At 32.7% G+C, this 21,338-nt stretch overlaps 1 protein-coding gene across 1 annotated transcript; it reads left to right on the top strand.

The window, feature by feature from the left end:
• Window positions 1-19,864: 19,864 nt before the first annotated feature.
• LOC127558096 (olfactory receptor 51F2-like) lies at window positions 19,865-20,812 on the top strand. Its single transcript, XM_051991320.1, has one exon. It carries the CDS (start codon window positions 19,865-19,867, stop codon window positions 20,810-20,812), a length of 948 nt encoding a protein of 315 aa, XP_051847280.1.
• The last annotated feature ends 526 nt before the right edge of the window (window positions 20,813-21,338 follow it).

Below are 21,338 nucleotides of genomic sequence, written 5' to 3'. Positions count from 1 at the left end.
CACTTGGATAACCTAGCACTTAAGGCTAATTACTTATTGGACAATACTCTATTAGTGTTTGCTTGGAAAATGGCCTGCCCCACCATTCTGTGTGAGCTCTATCTGTTGGTATATAGAGAGATTAGGAGGAGGGATTTGAGGTTGGAGTAAGAAAGCAGGTGACTCCTGGTCAGATTCGGGTGGTCATTCCTCTCATGTCCACAAAGAATAAAGATCAAGGAGTTTTGCTTATCCTGACTCTGGTTAATTCTAAAGTATCCAAGGTGCTAACACGGTCATCACACATAATCTATCTTTCAGAAGGCAATTCAAGGTTTCAGATAGAGATATTAAAATTAAAGATAGGAGAGAAAATGAATGTCTAAAAATAAAGTACAAAACTAAAAGATAAGAGACATGATGATGTAATCATTGAAATCTCCACTCTACTTCAAAATGTTTGGAAGAGTAAGAGAATATTCATTTTTAAAAATGACCTATAAAAGGATGACATCTTAGGAAGAGAGGATTTAATTATCATCTTCTTCCAGTTGGCTTTCAAATATTCATATGTCACCTTGATATCTCACCTGAACTCTAGTTCTGCCACACTAATTAAAATCCTAAGTAATCTTATCCTAAGTAATCCTTACTGCAAGGATCCATCTCTGAGGATCCTTGAGCTCATGTTGGATACAAGGAAAGTGCAACATCTTTTCCCACAGACATAAGTCCTTGTCTCCCAGACACATAGCACATAACAATAACCAAAGTTCAGAAGAACAGGTGTATACATAGTAACTGCCAATATTAGGAAAGTACAGCACCCAGTCAAAATAATTATATATCAACAAGAAATTATGCTATCCTTGCACAATTGCTTTTCCCATTTGAAAGAACAAGTTTTCTCTGTGATATATGGGTCTTATTTGCTTGAATAAATTAGTAAAGTCTAGTATTGCATTTGATTCACCTAAGCTAAGCTTTTTCTTAATCTACTTGTTTTTCTTCACTGTCTCTCCCTGCACCCCATGCTAGTTGATGGCAACTGGATAATTATATTTGGGTACTCTTAATAGTATCTCAAGATCAATTACTTCATTGCTTTCCACTTCTTTTCCCAAGCCATCAGTTCTCCATATATTTTCATGTTTATCTTGTCCTCCCAGCTACTGACGTTCATAAAGTAGGTTTCATCCTTAAATCTTCCCTCTCCCTTACATTTCACATCCATTTATTTTCCCAAGTTCTGAAAATCTTTTCATGCACACTTTAGTACTTATTTCCTTTTCTTTATTCATGCTTATTTTATTTCACACTTATTTCTATCACCTTAACTATGTTAATAACCTTAGTAGTATTCATATCTTCAATCTTTTTTCAATGCAAATGACTTCAAAAACCTCCAAATTCCTTCCTATTTTTCCTAGGAAAAGATATCAACTACCAAATTTGTATGACAATACCTCCATGACTGATCTTCTGATCTCATTCCACAATACTATCCTTCATGTATTCTATATCCCAACTTTATTTGGTTATTAACTCTTTGCTAAACTCAACAGGCCCACATCAACTTCCATGTATCTGTACAAATTGTCTTTTGTCATTGGAATGTACTATAATCTCACTTCTGTGACTTTTTAATCTTCTTTTAAGATACAAAACATTCCCTGATATCCCCTTTGTAGGTGGACTCTCGGGGTTGTGCAAAATTATTTGTTTTCTCACTGACACCACCTGAGGAGAGCATAAATTCTTTGAAGCTGAGCACTACATCATTTATTTCCCCCATTTATCCACAGGTGATTTGTATATTTGTCTTTGCTTAGTAAATATTTGTTGATTGAAATGTTTCACAGAATCAAAATCCTCACAATGCAAATGGATTTTATAATTGAGCATTAATGATATCTTTTGAGAGAGAAGTTTTGGATTAATGGGAAATGAAAAGCAAACTTCAATGGAATACAATGTGCATGGATGATGAAGAAATAGAAGTAATAGTGATTTTGATGAAGTTAAAGAAGAAAAGGCCCTTTTTTTCTGGAAGAAAAGTTAATAGCTCCTAAATATTTTTGTTGAGACTCTGAATGATTATCACCTGTACAATAATTATCACCTGTACCACAATACCCTGAAACTGTTCTGCTTTCTCTTACATATGTGGATCAAGGAAAGGACATTACATTGGAAATACAGAAGGAACATAACAAATTTTGAAGTCTCTAATCATCTCATTCCATATTCTGAAAATATGAGCGATTCATTACTGTATACTGAATAAAATTCTACTTTCTTTTGTTGCATTAAAAACTTTCCAATTTCTTAACTCACCTTAAGAGTTCCCATTTCTCAATACATATCATTGGCACTGGTCTAACAGGATTGACTTTTATCTTCTTAATATGTAATATACTTTTCTGCTTTCATGCCTTTCCCTATCCAATCCATTTCTCCTCTAATGACTTTTTCTAATGTGACCTTCAGAATCCAATCTATTCTTTTGAGTTGATGAAATATTATTCTTTCTAGGAAGATTTATCTAATATTTCTATTGTGTTTTCTTGCTCTTCTATAATGTCAAAATGCTTTATCATTTTCTTAAATTATGGTTGTGGCAGCTAGGTAGTATACACAGTGGGCAGAATCTCATGTCTACAGTCAAAAATGCTCATCTTCCTGAGTTCAAATCTGGCCTGAAACTCTTACTAGCTATGTGATTGTGGGAAAGTAATTTTTCCCTATTTGCCTCAGTTTCCTCATTCATAAAAAATGAGCTGGAGAGGGAAATGACAAACTGTTCTAGTACCTTTGCCAAAAAAAAATCTTTAAATGGAATCACAAAGAATCCAACACAACTGAAATAACTAAGCAACAGCAATAAATTGTAAAATCTTGGGGGTTTGGGATTATACTAGGCATCTTTCTTCCTTGTTAGATAATCACAGAGTTTATACTTAGCTTTGTTCTTGTTGTTTTTCTTCAGTCATTCAGTGATGTACAACTCTTCCTGATCTCATGGGTACTCCATTAGTTGTTTTTTTGGTTTGTTTGTTTTTGTTTTTTTTTTTTGTAAAAATACCAGAGTTGTTTACTGTTTCTTTCCCTGGTGTCTCCCCATTTTACAAAAAAAGAAACTGAGGATCATAGGAGTAAAGCCCAGGATCACATGGCTATCAAGTATTTGAGGCTAGATTTGAACTCAGATCTTCTCAACTCTGGACCTAGCACTCTATGCATGGCACCATTCCACTTAGCTTATCACTGCCAAATTTATTGAGTTAATTAATGAAGACAAAGTGAAAATGAATAAGAAACAAATAAAGGAGACAGATGAGTACTTTCTAGTTTAGTGATTTTAAGTGTTGTTGACAAGTATATAGTTTGAAATTGGGTTTTGGGGGAATAGACCTGGCATTAAATCATTCATGTCCTTTGTTCTAGTTTTACCTGAATAAGCATATATCCCAAAGAAGTCCAAAACAGAAAGAAAAATCTTATATATGACAAAGCACTCTTAAAAGTACTAGCAAAAAAAAAAGCTAGCTAAAAAATGAGTGTCCTTTCAGTAATATCTCAATAAATTTGGATATGTGAATGCAATAAAATATTATAACACATAACTAAAACAAGTATGAAGAAATGTAGAAAGTTTTACATAGATGAAAATAAGTAGCAATAGGAAAGCCATATATCACAAAAATTGTTTATAGAATAGTACAGTGACTATTGTAATATAAATTTAAAAGTGTACTAAAAGGAAGTCAAATAATGAGTTATCATAATGACTAATTTTGGATCCAAAAACAAATAATGAAACATACCTTCTTCCTTTGTATAAACAATTGGGAAACACAGATGAAAAACATAATGTATAATACTGTGAAATATGATTCATCATGTGGTTTGTTTCTCTTAATTGTTTTAATTTGTTACAAAGGAAAGAACAAGAAAGCAGAGGAGGTAAAAATATATAAAACAGTATCAGCAAAACTGATTTTTTAAGAATAAATTAATAGATGTCAACAATAAAAGCTAAGAAATAAAGGAGAATGTCCCAAACATAAAAGGCAATATCTAAAACTATGTAGAAGTACATTATCTTAACATTGTCTTAGTTCCCTATTTCTAATCCTATCACCCATATTGTTTTTGGTCAATTGTTTTTCTTATGCTCAGTTTGACATTCCTTTCCTCTGTTCGTTTTACAAATGAGGAAACTGACATAAATAGTGTTAAGTGACTTGCCCAGGTCACATGGCTAATAAGTATCTGACACCAGATTAGAACTCAAGAAGAATCATCTTCCTCACTTTACACTTGGCATTCTGTCCAGTTCCCTACCTAGCTGCCCCTAGTATTACCCATGCCTATTTGTTCATTCATGTTGCACAGTGATCTAAACCTAAATAGCTCCTTAAAGTAAGTAATCATGCCAAATAATTTTAAGGGTCTCAGTTAAGGCAACTACATGGATTCCTTTTTCTCCTCAAAAAGGTTTAAATTTACATTGAGAAGAATTGGATTTGAGAAGAATTAAGATATTAAATTTAAAAAAAAAACAACTTTACAGAGGCTTAACAATCTTAACAATTGAAGGTAGGGTCTTCCCATCCTCTTTCCTTGTTTCTGAATTTCTTCTACTTCTATTTTACTTATATGGTGATGATGTTCCTTCCCACTGCCCCACCTCTTTTATGGTCCCTAATTCAACTTAATTCCACAGACATATACTCAGTGACCAGTAAATATATATTTTCCCTGAGTCTGACATTGTGGAACAAACCTTGTTTCTACTCTCTGCTAGCTCAGATCCCATATAGAGAAACATACCTATAGCAACAAGAAAGCAAAATAGAGTCCAATGTGATTAAAAAAAAAAGCACATGAGTTAGTCATAGATAAAGATCTAGATGAGTATCCAAAAAAGTCTGAACTCAAGACCTATTTCTGAAAAATGTTCCTGTGTCACTCTGGTCACAAGTTGTTTATCATTATTACCAACTTTCTAAGACTTTAAGTTATATATAGGGCACATATTACTTTCATTTGTAGAGAATTTCTTCATTTGAAATTTCCATATACAGCACTAATGAAATCATAAGTACAGTTCTATTTCTGTTTCCTATATAATAGAGCAATTGTATCAATCTCAAGTATCAAAAGTCATGATAGAAAAAGTCAAACAAAATCCCTTCATCTTACCAGGCTCATGTGCAAGGAAGAAATGACTGCCTTTATTCACCACTAGAAAGAACATGCTCCTTTAATTGTGAATTTTAAGCCTATATATAAAAGTGGGACTGAATGATGTAGTCACCCCACAGATATGATTGTCCCTTAGAGAACTGCCAATTAACAACAGATCTAATCTTTGGCTTTCTATGGGGATGATTTTCTTTGCTGACATGGGCATAAAAATACAGCAATGTTGCCGATGTACTATCATATCATGCCTAATTAACTGAGGTGTCAAAGGAGTTTAAAAGTAAATCAAACCGAATTATATCACCAACTTTTTCTGAGTAGATATGGTGGTATGGAGGCTAGAGTTGTAGTGCAGGATTAGAGAAACTGGAAGTATACTAGTATAACTGGATTAGAGAATGCAAGGAAAACAGCAAAAAAAAAAAAAAAAAGAAAAAAGAAAAAAGCTATTAAGGGGCCATGTTATAAAATGATTTGCATATCAGAAAAATTTGCTATTGAACAGGAGAGTGAATTTAAGAAAGGCACATTGGTAGCTGAGTGGAGAATGGATTAGGGTGGGAAGAAATTTAAGCCTAGGAGACTAGATGGAAGATTATTGCAGTAATATAGATGACAGTTTTGGAGGCCTGAATGAGTGTTGTTCCTGTCTGAATAAAGAAAAAGTAATAAAGGTGATTTTATATACATACATACTTATGTATTATATATGTGTGTGTTGTGAAGAATGAAACAATACAATATGGCAAGGAATTAAACACGTGGGATGAGTACCAACTAGTAAGGAATAATGGATTATATCAAAGTTTTAAGTTTTTGGAGGGTGGTGGTGTGTTCAAAAGCAATGAGGAAGAAAAAAGGAAGAATTGGAGGGCAGAGTGAAAATAATGGGTTCTGTTTTGTACATGTTGAATTTGGGATACTCAAGGAATATCCAATTAAGAGAATCAAAAGGCAATTTGCATTGTCAGACCGGAGATAATGTTGCGATTATCAGTTCAAGAGAAAGGTTAAGGCTAAATATATACATGTAATAATTATCTGCAGAAAGATGATAATTGAATTCAAATTTCAAGAGATAGCATCACTCCAATAATATTTAATGAAAATGAACTGGGAACCTCAATTAGTCTTCCTTTCTTAATGTTCTCCTGTTTCTTATTTTTAATAGCGTTTGGAAGTAAAATATCTAGCAGATTTCTATTTAGATTTCATCACCATTTTCTTGGATAGTATCATCTCTAGATTTTCATGATACCCCAGATCATGTCCACAAAGTGTTAGTGTTCCCTAAGCTTTATTCTGGGTTCTCCTCTCAATTTCTCTTGTGCTATCTCCCTTAGAAATCATCAGCTCTCATGGATTCAATTATCTCTCTGCTAAGTATTCCCAGATCTATTAATTCCCCCTTAATCTTTCTCCTAAAGATTATTCTGACCCTGTCCAAATGCTTCTACAATGTTTAGAAATGAATTTTGGCTATGTATCTCAAACCCACCGAAACAGAACTCATTATCTTTTACTTCCCAACCCTGCCTTCTTATCAACTCTATTATTACATTTAAAATATCTTGAACCTGCCAGTCATTCACAATTACAATGTACTAACAGAAATCATATAATTATTTCAATAGATTCAGAAAATGCTTGGGACAAAAAACAGCATCAATTCCTATGAAAAACAGAGACCATAGGAATTAATGGCATTTTCCTTAAAATGATAAGTATCATCTATCTAAAACCATCAGCAAATATATATATATAATGGGGATAAGATAGAAGTACTCTCAAAAGATCAAGGATGAAACAAGGATGTCTGATTTCATCAGTATTATTCAATATTGTATTTAAAATATTAGCTTCACCAATAATAGAAGAAAAAGAAATTGAAGAAATTAGAGTCGGCAATGAGGAAACAGTCTTTGCAGATGATATTATGGTATACTTAAAGAATCCTAGAGAATCAACTAAAAAATCTCTTGAAACAATAAAAACTTTTGCAAAGTAACAAGATATAAAATAAACCCATAACAATCAGCATTTCTATACCAACAAAGACCAGCAGCAAGACATATAAAGAGAAATCACATTTAAAATAAGTATAGACAATACAAAATATTTGAGAGTCTATCTGCCAAGACAAATATAGGAACTGTATTGACACAATTATAAAACACTTTTTGCACAAATAGAGTTATAACTAAACAATTAGAAACATACCAATCATTCATGAGTAGGTGGAGCTAATATAATATAAATGATAGTTCTACCTAAATTAATGTCCTTATTCAATGTCATATCAAACTGCCAAAAATTAATTTTATAGAGCTAGGAAAAAATATCAAAATTAATTTTGAAAAACAAAAGATCAGGAATATCAAGAGAATTCACAAAAAAATGCAAAGTAAGATGGCCTAGCCACACCAGACCTAAAGTGGTAATTATCAAAAATTTGGTACTGGCTTAGAAATGAAATGCTGGCTCAGTGAACTAGATTAGAAACACAAGACACTATAGTCAATGACTATAATAATCTATTATTTAATATACCCAAAGACTCCAACTTCCAAAAATTGCTGAGAAAACTGAAAAATAGTATGGCTAGAACCAGGCATAGACCAAAATCTCACCCCCTATATCAAAAATAAGATTTAAATGGGTTCATGATTTAGACAGAAAGGATGATGCTATAAGTAAATTAGGAGAAGAAGGGAAAGTTTGTCTGTCAGATCTTTGGAGAAGGGAGGAATTTATGACCAAACAAGAGAGAACATTAAGAAAGGCAAAATAGTAATATTTTTACATTAAATTTAAAAAAAGTTTTTACACAAAGCCAACCATTCAAAATTAAAAGGGAAGCAAAAAGCTGGGGAACATTTTACAACCACTTTTTCTATTAAAGGCCTCATTTGTCAAATATATAAGAACACAAGTTATGCCCCAAATGATAAATGGGCAAAGGATATGAACAGACAATTTTCAGTTGAAGAAATTAAAGCCATTTATCGTCACATGAAAAAAAATGCTCTAAATCATTGTTGATTAGAGAAATACAAATTACACTACTCTGACATACCACTTTACACCTCTCAAATTGACTAAGATGACAGGAAAAGACAATGAGTGTTGGAGGGGAAAAACTGGAACATTACCAATGTAGAGAGAAATTTAGAACTATTTCCCAAAGTTTATAAAACTGTGCATACCCTTTGATCCAGCAGTGTCACTATCGAGTCTGTATCTCTAAGAGATCATAAAAGAGAAAAGGACCCATATATGCAAAAAATGTTTGTAGCAGCCCTTTTTATGGTGGCAAGGAATTGGAAATTGAGTAGATACTCATAACTAGAGGAATGGCTAGATAAGTCGTAGCATTTGAATGTAATGGAATATTATCGTTGTACAAGAAATGATGAGTAGGCAGATTTCAGAAAAGCCTGGAAAGATTTATGTAAACTGATGCTGAGTTAAGTGATCAGAACCAGGAAAACATTGTACAACATAATAATAGCAAGATTGTGTGATGATCAATTATAAAAGACTTAACTCTTCACAGTTCTACAGTGATTCCAATAGATATAGGATGGAAAATGCTATCTGAAGGAAGAGAAAAAGCAATAAAAACTTAATATAGTTTGAAGCATGCTATTTTCACTTTATTATTGTTTTTTTCCTTGTGGTTTTGCCTTTTTATTTTGATTTTTTTCATAACATGACTAATAGGGAAATATATTTAAAATGATTATACATTTATAGATGTTGGAATCCTTACAAAGTGTTAACTCATTAGAGTTGATAGAGACAATAATTATCTAATTTAGCATGGTTCAGTATGATTGAAATGATCTTACAAGGAGATATTATGGGCCAGAACTTGAAACAAGGTACTAAGTGGAATTGAGGAGACAGTGGTTAAATCTACTTTAGCATTGATTTAATCCTACAACAAATAATGGTTTCCCAGTGATATAATGATTGGTGTGTACTCAGTGAACAGCATATAAGCAAGAAGCATCTGGAAGCAGGTTTCTTGGAGGGCTTCTGGAGGCAGCCCTGTGTAATCATACCAAATGCAGCCAGGAGTTAAAGTCCAAATCCTTTATTTTCTCTTTCCAAGTCTTGTCTCCTTCCTTGGGCCTGGTTAACTTTAATAGAGGCCTCTCTCTCTCCTTGGTTTTGAGAGCTTAAACTGCCTTCTCTGGCTTGTGAATCTCCTCGACTGAATCCCGGCTGAGGCTCAGAGCTTCCAGTGGGCTTGTCTTCTAGTGTCTTGTTTGCTAACTTGGGGAGAGAGCAGGTAAGAGAATGAAAGATAAAAAATTGGGGGAACTCAAAATCTCACAAAAGGGAAGGTTGAAAAGTAGCTTTACATGTAATTAGATTCTAAGACCTAAATCAAAGCTGTTTCCTCCCTATAGACTTTACTATATACTAGAAATCAACCAGATTTCCATACCACAATATACCTAGGGTATAGAGACTCCAGTATAGGAGATGATAATGAAAAATTGGTGAAAGAGAGAGAAACATACACACAGAGAGAGACAGACAAAGAGAGACAGATAGAAAGAGAAAGACAGAGATACAGAGAGAGAGAGAGAGAGAGAGAGAGAGAGAGAGAGAGAGAGAGAGAGGCGCCAAGACATTAGTAATTCAAGAATACATGTAAGAGGAAAAAAAGCTCCCCCCCAAAGAGTGTTTACATTGGCAGTTATTATGAAATTAAATAAACAGTGAGATTCATAGCTATAAAAGGAAAAATGTGTAAAAATTCAAAGGAAAATCATAAATCAAGTCAAGTCAAATTAAATCAATATGCACTATTAAGTGCTTACCAGATGCCAGGGACTGTGGTAAGTTATGATAATATTAAAAGTTGTCTTTTGTTCTTAAAGAGAATCAAAACAAAATCCTTATATTAGAATCATGTAAGAGTGTATTTAACTGTAATTAATTAGATCAGTGTGACCTTAGAATGTTCTGCCACAGATCAGACACAAGTAGTTCGTGTGAACATTTGGGGAAATTCTCAAATTTACACATCTCTAATTTTTTTTGAGCTACTTCAATTTTGTTTTGCTCATAAAACACAGTGTCTTCTTTAATGCTGGTCCATCATGCTGGGTGGTCCCAGCCAGTGTCTTTACCAATGTCTCCCACATCATGCAATCATTTCCAAAGTACTTCAGAGAGACCTTGCAAGTGTCCTATCATTTAACTTTAATCAAGTATACATTTGGCATTTTCACAATGTGGCCAATTCATAGGAGTCTGAATGCTTGTCAGTTTCATGTGAAAAAAGGACCTTAGTATCTGGTATCTTATTCTGCCAGGAATTTAAAGCAATTCAAATGGAAAAGATTTTGTTTCTTGATATGGCTCTAGTATACTGTTCAGGTTTCACAAGCATACAACTATGAAGTCAACACAATGGATCTGTAGACCTTAAAAAAATTGGTATACAGCCTAATACCTCTTTTTTCACACACTTTCCTTCAGGGTCTTCAAAGCACTAAGCTAACTCTGACAATATGTGCATCAACTTCATTATCAGTGATCCCTGGCTAGTGATCACATCAGTGATGTCTGCCTATGCATGCCAACTTATTCACAGTATTCAAAAATTCTAAGAGAATTCATTAGCATTTTGATGATGTGATCAGCAATTGTGTCATTTACAATTATCTTTTCACGGTTGTTTTCCTTCTCAAAGTTGCAGTCATTGTAAAAATTGTTTCATTGATTCTGTTCATGTCACCAAAGACACAATTTTTGAAATACCACACAAATTCTGAATCAACTGATTTTGAAGTTAAATTACAAATGATTTAAAGATTATAGGTCTACCAAAAGAACATTTTTTTCAAAATGCCATACTGCAAGAAATGATCAAAGAAAGCCCATCTGTAAATTCTGAATATAGAAACAAAGTTCTAATTTGTTACATTTACAGATTATCACTAGAGGAAAAATACCATTCATGAAACTGAAAGGGAGGCTAAATTTCACAATTTCAGTAACGATTAATTTTTCTAAAAACAGGGAAAGAGAAAGCCTATAAGTATAAAAGAGTATCAATTCAAAAGAAAAACCTAGAATCAGTCTGTAGCAACAAGAAAATCAGAGAAATGAATAGAATATAACACTCACCAAAAGCAAAAGAATTAAAAGTACAATCTCAAATAACATCAGTCAAAGCACCATCAATCTTTTTTTTTAAAGATGTTTAAAGGTCTTTAAAATATGGTTGTGAGTTACATCTTTAAACAAATTGAGTAAAGTATTGTACTTGCATTTATACTAGCAAAATGGAAAAAAGTAACTATGCATGCAAAAGATCTAGAAAGAAAATAATTTGACACTTATTTATAACTCAGCTCATTAAACTGTCTTCTTTCCCCAACATTACTGAAACTACTTTTTTCTTTTTTTAATCAAAACATATGCATAGAAAATTTTGAACATTCCTTCATATATATATATATATATATATATATATATATCTTTTTATTTATAAGTAATAGCATGGGTAATTTTACAGCATTGACAATTGTCAAACCTTTTGTTCCAATTTTTCCCCTCTTTCCCCCCACCCCCTCCCCCAGATGGCAGGTTGACCAATACATGTTAAATATCAACATTTATTCTTGCAAAAACTTGTGTTCCAAATTTTTTTCCTCCCTCCCTTATCCCTACCCTCACTTAGAAGGCAAGTAATCCAATATATGTCAAAAATGCAATTCTTCTGTGAGTATTTCCACAATTATCATGCTGCACAAGAAAAATCAGATCAAAAAGGGAAAAAAATGAGAAAGAAAACAAAATGCAAGCAAGCAACACACAAAAAAAGTGAAAGTATTCTGTTGTGATCCACAGCCCTCACAGTAGTATTTCTGGGTGCAAATGGCTCCCTTTATTAAAAGATCATTGGAACTGGCCTGAATTATCTCACTGTTGAGAAGAGTTACTTCCAGCATAATTGATCATCATATAATCTTGTTGTTGTGTACAATATTCTCTTGGTTCTACTCACTTCATTTAGCATCAGTTCATATAAGTTTCTCTAGACCTCTCTGTAATCATCCTGCTGATTATTTCTTAGAGAACAATAATATTCCATAAAATGCATATACTTTGACTTAGTCAGCCATTCTCTAGTTGATGAGAATCCATTTAGTGAAACTACTTTTTCTAAGGCCAATAAAATTATTTTCTTTTTAACACAAAACCCAATGGCATTTTCTCAGAATGTATTTCTCTTAATCTCTTTATTGCTTTTAATACTGTTGATTAACTTTATTCCTTTTGTTTGAATTTTTAAAAATTTATTTAATATTTTCTCCCAGTTACATTCAAAACAATTTTTTTTACATTTGTTAAGCTTTTTGAGTTTTAGTTTCTTTCCCTCATTCCCATCCGCAATTGAGAAACCACTTGTGAAGTTATGCAAAACATTTCCATGAAAGTCAAGTTGTAAAAAACAAATATAGATCTCCCATCCAAATGAAAATAAAAACCCTCAAGAAAAATTAACTTTAAAAAATGAGAGAAAGAGAGAATGCTTCAATCTGTATTTGGACACAATCATTTCTTTCTCTGGGAATGGATGGAATTTTTTATCATAAATTCTTCAGATTTCTTTCTCTAGGAATGGATAGGATTTTTTATTATAAATCCTTCAGATTCGTGGATGATTTTACTACTGAGAATAGCAAAGTCATTCATGCTGATCATCCCAGAACATTGTTAATATTTTGTATACATTATATTTCCCTTTGCTTGAATTCATGAAGGACATTATAAGTTTTTTTTTTTTCCCTGAGAGCATCGTGCTCATCATTTTCTATAAAACATTAACACACAAGTTTATTGAGCCATTCCCCAATTGATGGGCATCCCTTCAATTTCTTTTTTTCCCCTGAAATAGAGTTGCTAAGAATATTATTTTTGTACATTTTTTGAATCTCTTTTGGTACTGATGCCAAGTACTGATATTGGTAGGTCAAAGAATATGCATAAATTTATAGCCCTTTGAACACAGATCATATCTTTTGATCATTTATCAATTGGGGAATAGTTCTTATTTTTTATAAATTGGACTCAGTTCCCTCAATGTTTGAGAAATGAGGGTTTATCAAAGAAACTTGCTTCAAAATTCCTTTTATAACTGCTATTGCTAACTATGTTCCCCCCCATTTGTATATCCTCCCCCCTCTCTCCTCTTTCACTCTGTTCCTCCTCAAAAGTGTTTTGGTACTGACCACTCCTTCTAGCAATATAGCCTCTCTTTTATCACTCTCCCCACTTCCCATATTCTATTCCACTCCTATTTTCCTGCAGGATAAATTTCTATATTTTTCTGAGCCAAATCTCTCTGAGCCAATTCTGATAACAGTAAGATTCACTCTCACTCTCTTCTACTTTTCTTCCTCTCAATTGTAAAACCTTTTTCTTGCCTCTTTTTTTATGGTAGATAATTTGTACCATTTCACTTCTCCCTCTTAGTTTCTCCTAGTACATTCCTCACTCACTCCTTAATTTTATCATTTTAAAAAAGATATCATCCCTTCATATTCATGTGCCCTCTGTCTATATATGCTTCCTCTAACTGTCATAATAATGAGAAAGTTCCAATGGTATCAAGTACCATCCTCCCATGGACTATCTTTCTTCCTGAATCCTTAATTTTCTTGCCTCTCTGATGACTCCACCATTTCATATACTAAATAACTTTTCTTTTCCCATGCCAGAAACGTAAACATCTGAGATTATTTCCTTGTCCCTCATATCTGTCCTCTAAACACATTTCCCATAGTCAATCATAACAACAGCTATACAAGTAAAAAGGAGAAAAAAAATTTGTATATGAAGTCACCAGAGAATGTATTTCCAGGGACAGAGAGGCTTAAAATGACACTGATTCATAGAGTTCTCTCATAGGAATAGATTTCTCTGTAGACTACTTCAACATACTCAAAAATAATGGCTCCATATAAAAATTCTTCCATTAATTAGCCAGTACTCCTCCTCCAAGCTGTTTTGCTATTTGGCTAGATCTTTTTCCTTTATCTTGAGATCTTTCTGAAGCAGGAAGTTATTTACAGATGCAGGCCTGTATTTTTATTTATGTGTCCTACAATGTTTCAGATGAGCTTAAATTACAACAAAAGAAATTTAAGTTAGATATAAGAAAAAAATTGTTGGCAGTGAATATTGAGACACTGGTTGTTTTTATTTTTAAGCAGTCCTCCATTTCTCACTGACTACTTTCCAAATAATCTAAAGGTGAGTAATTAGTCCCTTCTCTAATAATATCCTTTCATTTTGTAATTCTCTAATGTATAGGGCAATTATTATAATGGTGTATTGATAAATCTATTGCTGATTGATATATGAGATAAAAGAATTTTCCTTTAAGCAGCAAATTATCAAATTTTGAATGATTCTTTAATAATTTTCTTGTCACTCATCTCCATGACTTTATCATTAACAGATAAAAACCCTTTTCCTGGTCTCTATACCCTAATCTGTGGATGCATTTGGAATTACATGAACTTCCATGTGAATATTTAGAAAGGAGAAGTTAAGTCTTGTAGTAGATACAATTCTGGGCTAGAAGTAAAAAAAAACAAAAAAAAAAACCTCAGCTCAAATGTAGCTCAGACATTTTAGCAACAGAGTGGGGCAAGTTAGTTAGCCTCTTTTTGCCTCAGTTTCCTCAACCGTCAAATGGGAATAAAAGTAATACTTGCTTCTCAGAGTTATTATAAAGATCAAATAAGGTAATATTTGGAAAATGCCTAGCACTGTGCCTAACACATAATAAGCATTATGTAAAAGATATTATCATTCTTTATTATTATTACAAGTAAAGTCCAATGGAAAAAGCAAAAAGAATAAAGAAAATTTTAGTATCAGCATGCTTGGTTTTGCCTGATACCTAGTTTTTAAATCAAGCCAAAATCTCAGTTCCTGAATCCTGTTATATATTCCTATAAGTTTTACTTTTGTGGTGCTGAATTCAAATTATAAAGGATCATGAAATAATTGCTGTCTTCTCAAAAAATTCAAAAATTCATAGGATCTATGTTATGGCAATGCTTATTTTATTCCATAAATTAAAAATGAAAAAAATTTAAAACTAAGAAACTGTATGGTCTAAGGGGATTAGACCATATCTATCTTTATTATTATTATTATTATTATTATTATTATTATATTATATAATTATTATTAAAATCCCCTTACTTTACAGATTATAGTACTGAGACCTAATGATGTTAATTTACTTACTCATGGTCACAGACAACAGAGGTATGATTTGAATCTAAATCCTTTGATTAAGGTCAGTATTCTTTCCACTATATCATGCTTCTTTTCAAATTATGAGATAATAGATGTAAAATGCTTGATGAAGTTTTTGGCATAATAGGCACTTAAAAATGCTTATTTACTTTTCTTTTTCTGAACTTTAATTGGTAGAGGGAAATGTCCTGCTAGATTCTCCACATGTTGGTGAAACCACAGGTCCTGCCAAAAATAATACATTAGATCATTACAATTATGATTTACATTAAGTTACCTCTTTCCTCACAGCCACTTCCTAACAATTAGAACTATTGAATGGGATATGGAACACTTTACAAAAAGTGAATTCTAGATTTGTCTGTTGGAGGTCACTTATCAGTCAGTCAGACAATTTATTACTACATGCTAAACATTCTGTCTTATCAGGAATATTATAATGGGGATTTATATGTAAAAAAGTGGTGGATCTAGGCAAACAATGGGAATTCTTCTAATTTCCAGAATGTTTGATTTTTTAATTATTGCAAAGGTTTATTGAAGGGGTCACTGATACTGTAGGGATAGACACAGAGTGGAATAATTAACAATATTTTAAACAAGAAGTATTTATTGAAGATCACATGATTTGTAGTTTGGTATAAAGTGATTGGGGTGTGGAGAAAAGAGATTTAACTTTGGTCACAATAAGAAAGATAATCTGCTTCTCTTTTGCTTTAGAGTGAACAACGCACTACTATCCACAGTCTCAGTATTACAGAATTAGAGGAATGGAGAAATCACTGAATATGTTACTTCATTCAATATTCTATAAAGTATCCCCTGTAATACAAATAGTGTGATTCTAAGTCTGCAGATCTCAAAGAGTGCTCCAGGAATGCCTAGGAATCTCTGAGGTCCTTTCAGAGTCAATGAAGTCAAATATATTTTCATAATGATACAAAATATTTTAAATTTGAATACCATAAATATTGATAGATATAACTCACATAAATAAAAACTTTTAAGCTTGTCCTCAATAATTTTTAAGAGTGAAAAGTACTCCTGGGACCATGAAATTTGAAAACTGCTGCTCTAATTAAATAGACTTGCTTTTTCTTTTCTTACCAAATGTCCCAGAATGCACCTATTCAAATGAGTATTGCTCTTTATAGTTACCCCTTTGGGATGCCTGAGAAAATGAAAAAGGAATTTAGTCTGGAATCACAGAAAAAACAGAATTTTAGTCATGGCTCTTTTAACTTATAAGTTGTAAGTCAATTACCTAGTTATTTAGCATCCCTAGGTTTCTTCTTTTATAAAATGGAGTCAATAAATTTTCAGTAACTATCCAATAGCATTACTTTGAGGATCAAATGAGATAAACCATGTGAAGGGCTATGAAAATATTAGAATACTTTAAAAATATCAATCATAATTGTCATTTTTTATAGTAATGGAGAATAAGACATATGGAACTGATCTTGGAGTCAAAAATCCCTGAGTTTTATATTTATCAGTTGTGGAGACATGTGCAAACTCCTTAAATTCTTTATCATTCAAGGTACCTCTATAAATTTATAAACATATTGACAAAGAATCAATATGAATAGGTGAAAGCAATTCCCACAAATATCTTCCTCCAAAAATGAAGTGACAGGTACTGATAAAACTTTTTTTAAATCAATATAATCATCACTGTTATTTATTTGATCATTTATTCATCCTTTTATTTATGATCTGTTTATTTCAGTGATAATGCCAATACTTAACCATTTTGGGATGTGCTCTCAGACCATGCAACAATTTTTTTTTTTAATATCATGAAAGCTGTTGAATAAGGTGAGTGAAGAAGCTGGATAACATCTTTTAGGCAATGACAAGATGTTACAATACACAAGATATAAGAAGATTGGTTTTTTTATATAGTTCATAACTATACTCTGAAGATTATTTTTATTCTTTTGTTGATGATCAATGACAATGTCATTGGATATTAAGAGAATGTCTTTAAAAGATAATATTCACTTGCATGATAAGTTTTGAGACATTTCAAACAAAATAATTCTTGTTGCATTACAATCAATAAATAGTCTCTTGAAACATGTTAAACATTAGGAGTACTAGAAATAATATTGCTAATAATATGTATATATGTATATATACATGTAAATAATAATATGTATGTATATATATAATATACAAATATAAATCATATATAATTATTAATGTACATATTTTCAGATAAACCTACATACATTATTAATATGAAGAGCGGAAAATAAAGATATATAAGTACAGGGAGTTAGAGGAAGGAGGGAGAAAAGGACAGAAAAACAGAGGGAAGAAGAAAGAGGAAGAAGGAGAGGAACGAGGCCACCAAAAATGTCTTATGGGTTTTAAGGGCAATCCTGTAACCAATCAAATGATATAATGTGAGTGTGTTGTTGTTTTAACATCTGGATGTTAAAAAGTTTTTCTTTCAGAATTGTTTTAATGAACTAATGACTTAATTATAAACTATAAAGTACTATCTAAATTCCAGGTATTATCATGATTTTCATGATTTTCTTTACTTAGCTGAACATATGTATCTTTTCAGATCTATTTCATAATTAGCACAAATTTGAAGACAACATCTTTGAAGTTTCTGACAATGTTATAGTAAAGGAAATAATTTTCTTCCTTTAGAGGGTATTGATGGGATATAAAAAATTGTGGAACTGATTCTCCGTCTATTGAATAAGTCCTTGATATTTAGCAAAGTCAATTCTGCTCCTGCTTTCCTCATTTCTAAACAAGAGATAATATAAGAATATAAAAATAAATCCAATTTCATTTCTGAAACACCTACAATGTTTCATTCACTCTGTCAAGTTCTGGGGGCAGAAGTAAAAAGAATGAAACAATTCCTGCTACCTAGGAACTTATATTCTGATAGGGGAGACAATTTATACACATTATACAATACAGTCTAAATATATGTAATATACACATTAAAATAAATAAAAATATATACAAAGTAGTTCAATTTAAAGTAATTTGATAGGAAAGCTTCACCAGTTGTGAGAATAAAAAAGGGCTTCCTTCAGAAGATGGTGTAGAAATGCATCTTACAGGAAGAAAAGAACTCTACAAAGAAGAGATAAGGAGAGATTTATTCTAGTTTGTTAGATGGCCAGTGCAAAGGCATGGAGATAGTAAATATAGAGTCTTGTATATAAGAAATGTAGAGGATGCTAGGTTTACTGGATCCTAGAGTAAGTAGGGTGCTACTAACACCAAGAATTCATATAGAATCTGCAAACACATCACACATTATCTCAAATGTTCTACTTTTATTTGAATACCAGCTCTTTGAAGTAAGTCATTAAAATATGGAATTATTTTCAGATGAGCAAAGGTTCACAAAGGTGAGATGTCTTATCTAAAAATAAAGAGCTGGCATGTGGAAGAAATGCCATACAATCCTGACATCAACTTCAGTGAAACTATACTTTAGTCCATCAAGAGAATAAGCATGTACTCCTTAACATTTCAATATTTAGGCCCAAGATGCCCCATTCCAGAAGATAGTGTGGATGGAATATTCCGGGATATACTCTTAAATCATGTTTCCTACTTCAGTGAGGAGCCAGATAAAAATAAGTAAATTTCTCATCATCTTTGTCTCACCAGATTATGGTTCCTGGGAATAAAATTAATTCCTGCCTTTTCCTAAAAGCACAGCTTATTAAAATTAATAACACACAAAAGGGAAGAAAAAAGAGAAATTGCATTTGAATATTAATGCTTAATAGTTAACATTTTTTTTTAGTGCTTTCACTGTGCCAGGTACTGTGCTAAGTGCTTTACTGAGGCAAATAAAGGTTAAATGGCCTGCTAAGGGTTATATAGCTCATCGGAATCCACATTTGATCTCAGATCTTTCTGACTCCAGACCCTGTGCTCTAATCATAGTACCACCCATTTGTCCCTCAAAATATTGAGGGACAAAAATATTGAGAAACTGCTACATGGAACCTTCTAAGGCAGAGAAGGTAATATTAAAGAATTAGGAATACTCCATTAAACTGAGGGATTTTATACTCTAATTAGTGCTGCTTGGTCATTTAGTCACATTGGACTCTTCACAACCCTATATGGAGTTTTCTTGTCATAATAGAGTGGTTTGCTATTTGTGTTTTCAGATCTTTTGTTAGAACTTTCCCTATGATGGGTTTATTTTTAGAAACCTTGCATGACATAGTTCACTGTTTCATTGAGCTATACAAGTCCCTCTACCATGACAATCAATGATAGAAGAGGTTCATATTCTAGCTAACATGAATTAAATATTTTATTTTAGGATATTAACCTCTTGTAAGGAAAAAAAAATCTTCATCCCATCATGCCCGCTTTACCTAACAGCACATCACTACCATCTTTGACCTTCTTTCTGACCGGTGTTCCTGGATTAGAATATGCTCATACTTGGATCTCTATCCCTTTTTTCTGTCTGTACATAACAGCCCTCTCTGGAAACGGTATGATCCTGTTTGTCATCATCACTGAATCAAGCCTTCATGAGCCCATGTACTATTTCCTCTCTATGCTCTCCACCACTGATCTAGGTTTATGCATTTCCACACTCGTGACTATGCTGCGAATATTCTGGTTCAATGCCAGAGAAATCAGTTTTAATGCTTGCCTAGCTCAGATGTTCTTTATTCATTTATTCACTATTATGGAGTCTTCAGTACTCTTAGCTATGGCCTTTGATCGATTTGTGGCCATCTCCAACCCCTTGAGATATGCGACTATCCTCACAAACTCCAGAATCACCCAAATTGGAATTGCAATTGTCACAGTTGCAACAGCAATCTTAATACCCCTTATCCTGCTACTTAGACGCCTCTCTTTCTGTCACAGTCATGTGCTTCGTCATTCTTATTGCTTCCATCCAGATGTGATGAAACTCTCCTGTTCAGACACCAAGATCAATAGTGCATTTGGGCTAACTGCAACAATCTTAGTTGCTGGAGTGGATTCCACATTAATCCTACTCTCCTATATACTGATCATCCGCTCAATCCTCAACATTGCATCCCCAGAGGAACGCAAGAAAGCCTTCAGCACCTGCATCTCCCACATCACTGCTGTTGCTATTTTCTATATTCCATTGGTCAGCCTGTCTTTTGTCCATAGATTTGGGAAACAAGCTCCTCCCTACCTGCCTACACTCATTGCCAATATTTATCTTCTTATTCCCCCAGTGATGAACCCAATAATTTATAGTGTAAAGACTAAAGAGATCCGTAAAGCTTTACTCAAAATTCTTTGTCCCAAGGCAGTCTGAGTCTAACCATCACCAACTCCAGGCATAGAAAAATATCACCCAATAAGATTTTTATTTTTATGGCATAATTTTATAATTTAAAATAAACTTACAAATTATATAATCAACCAAACCCCCATTCAAGAACAATCTGCAATATCCACATCAGAAGATTATCTTTTCTCCTTTTGAACTTTGCCAATCCAAATAGCAACATCTTCTATGAAGTCTCATCAAATTGAAGATAGTTCTAGTTGTTACAAATATGATAAATTTGTCATTTTCTCCAATTATAACTATCTCTACCTTCAACAGCAGGATAATGTCTAGATTTATTTGTGTTGAATCTTAATTTAATATGAAAACAATGTATAATTGAATTTTTTTCCTCTTGTGATATGGGAGCAACCTACTAGTGACTGCTGGAGGTCTAACTCGGACCTGTACAATGGATTTCTTCATGTGAGAGGATGATGATGATACAAGATTATAGAAGGAGACTGAGAGGCAGTTACTGTTCTCTGACCTTTCTCCTGAGAAGCAATTG

The sequence above is a fragment of the Antechinus flavipes genome, chromosome 3 (genome assembly GCF_016432865.1).
Source record: "Antechinus flavipes isolate AdamAnt ecotype Samford, QLD, Australia chromosome 3, AdamAnt_v2, whole genome shotgun sequence".
Lineage (NCBI taxonomy): Eukaryota > Metazoa > Chordata > Mammalia > Dasyuromorphia > Dasyuridae > Antechinus > Antechinus flavipes.
The sequence above is the reverse complement of the archived record's forward strand: the minus strand, read 5'-3'. Positions and strand labels throughout refer to the sequence as shown.

What these genes read in the sequence shown, in the direction of transcription:
- LOC127558096 (XM_051991320.1), top strand. Translation starts at nt 19,865, where the DNA reads ATGCCCGCTTTACCTAACAGCACATCACTACCATCTTTGACCTTCTTT.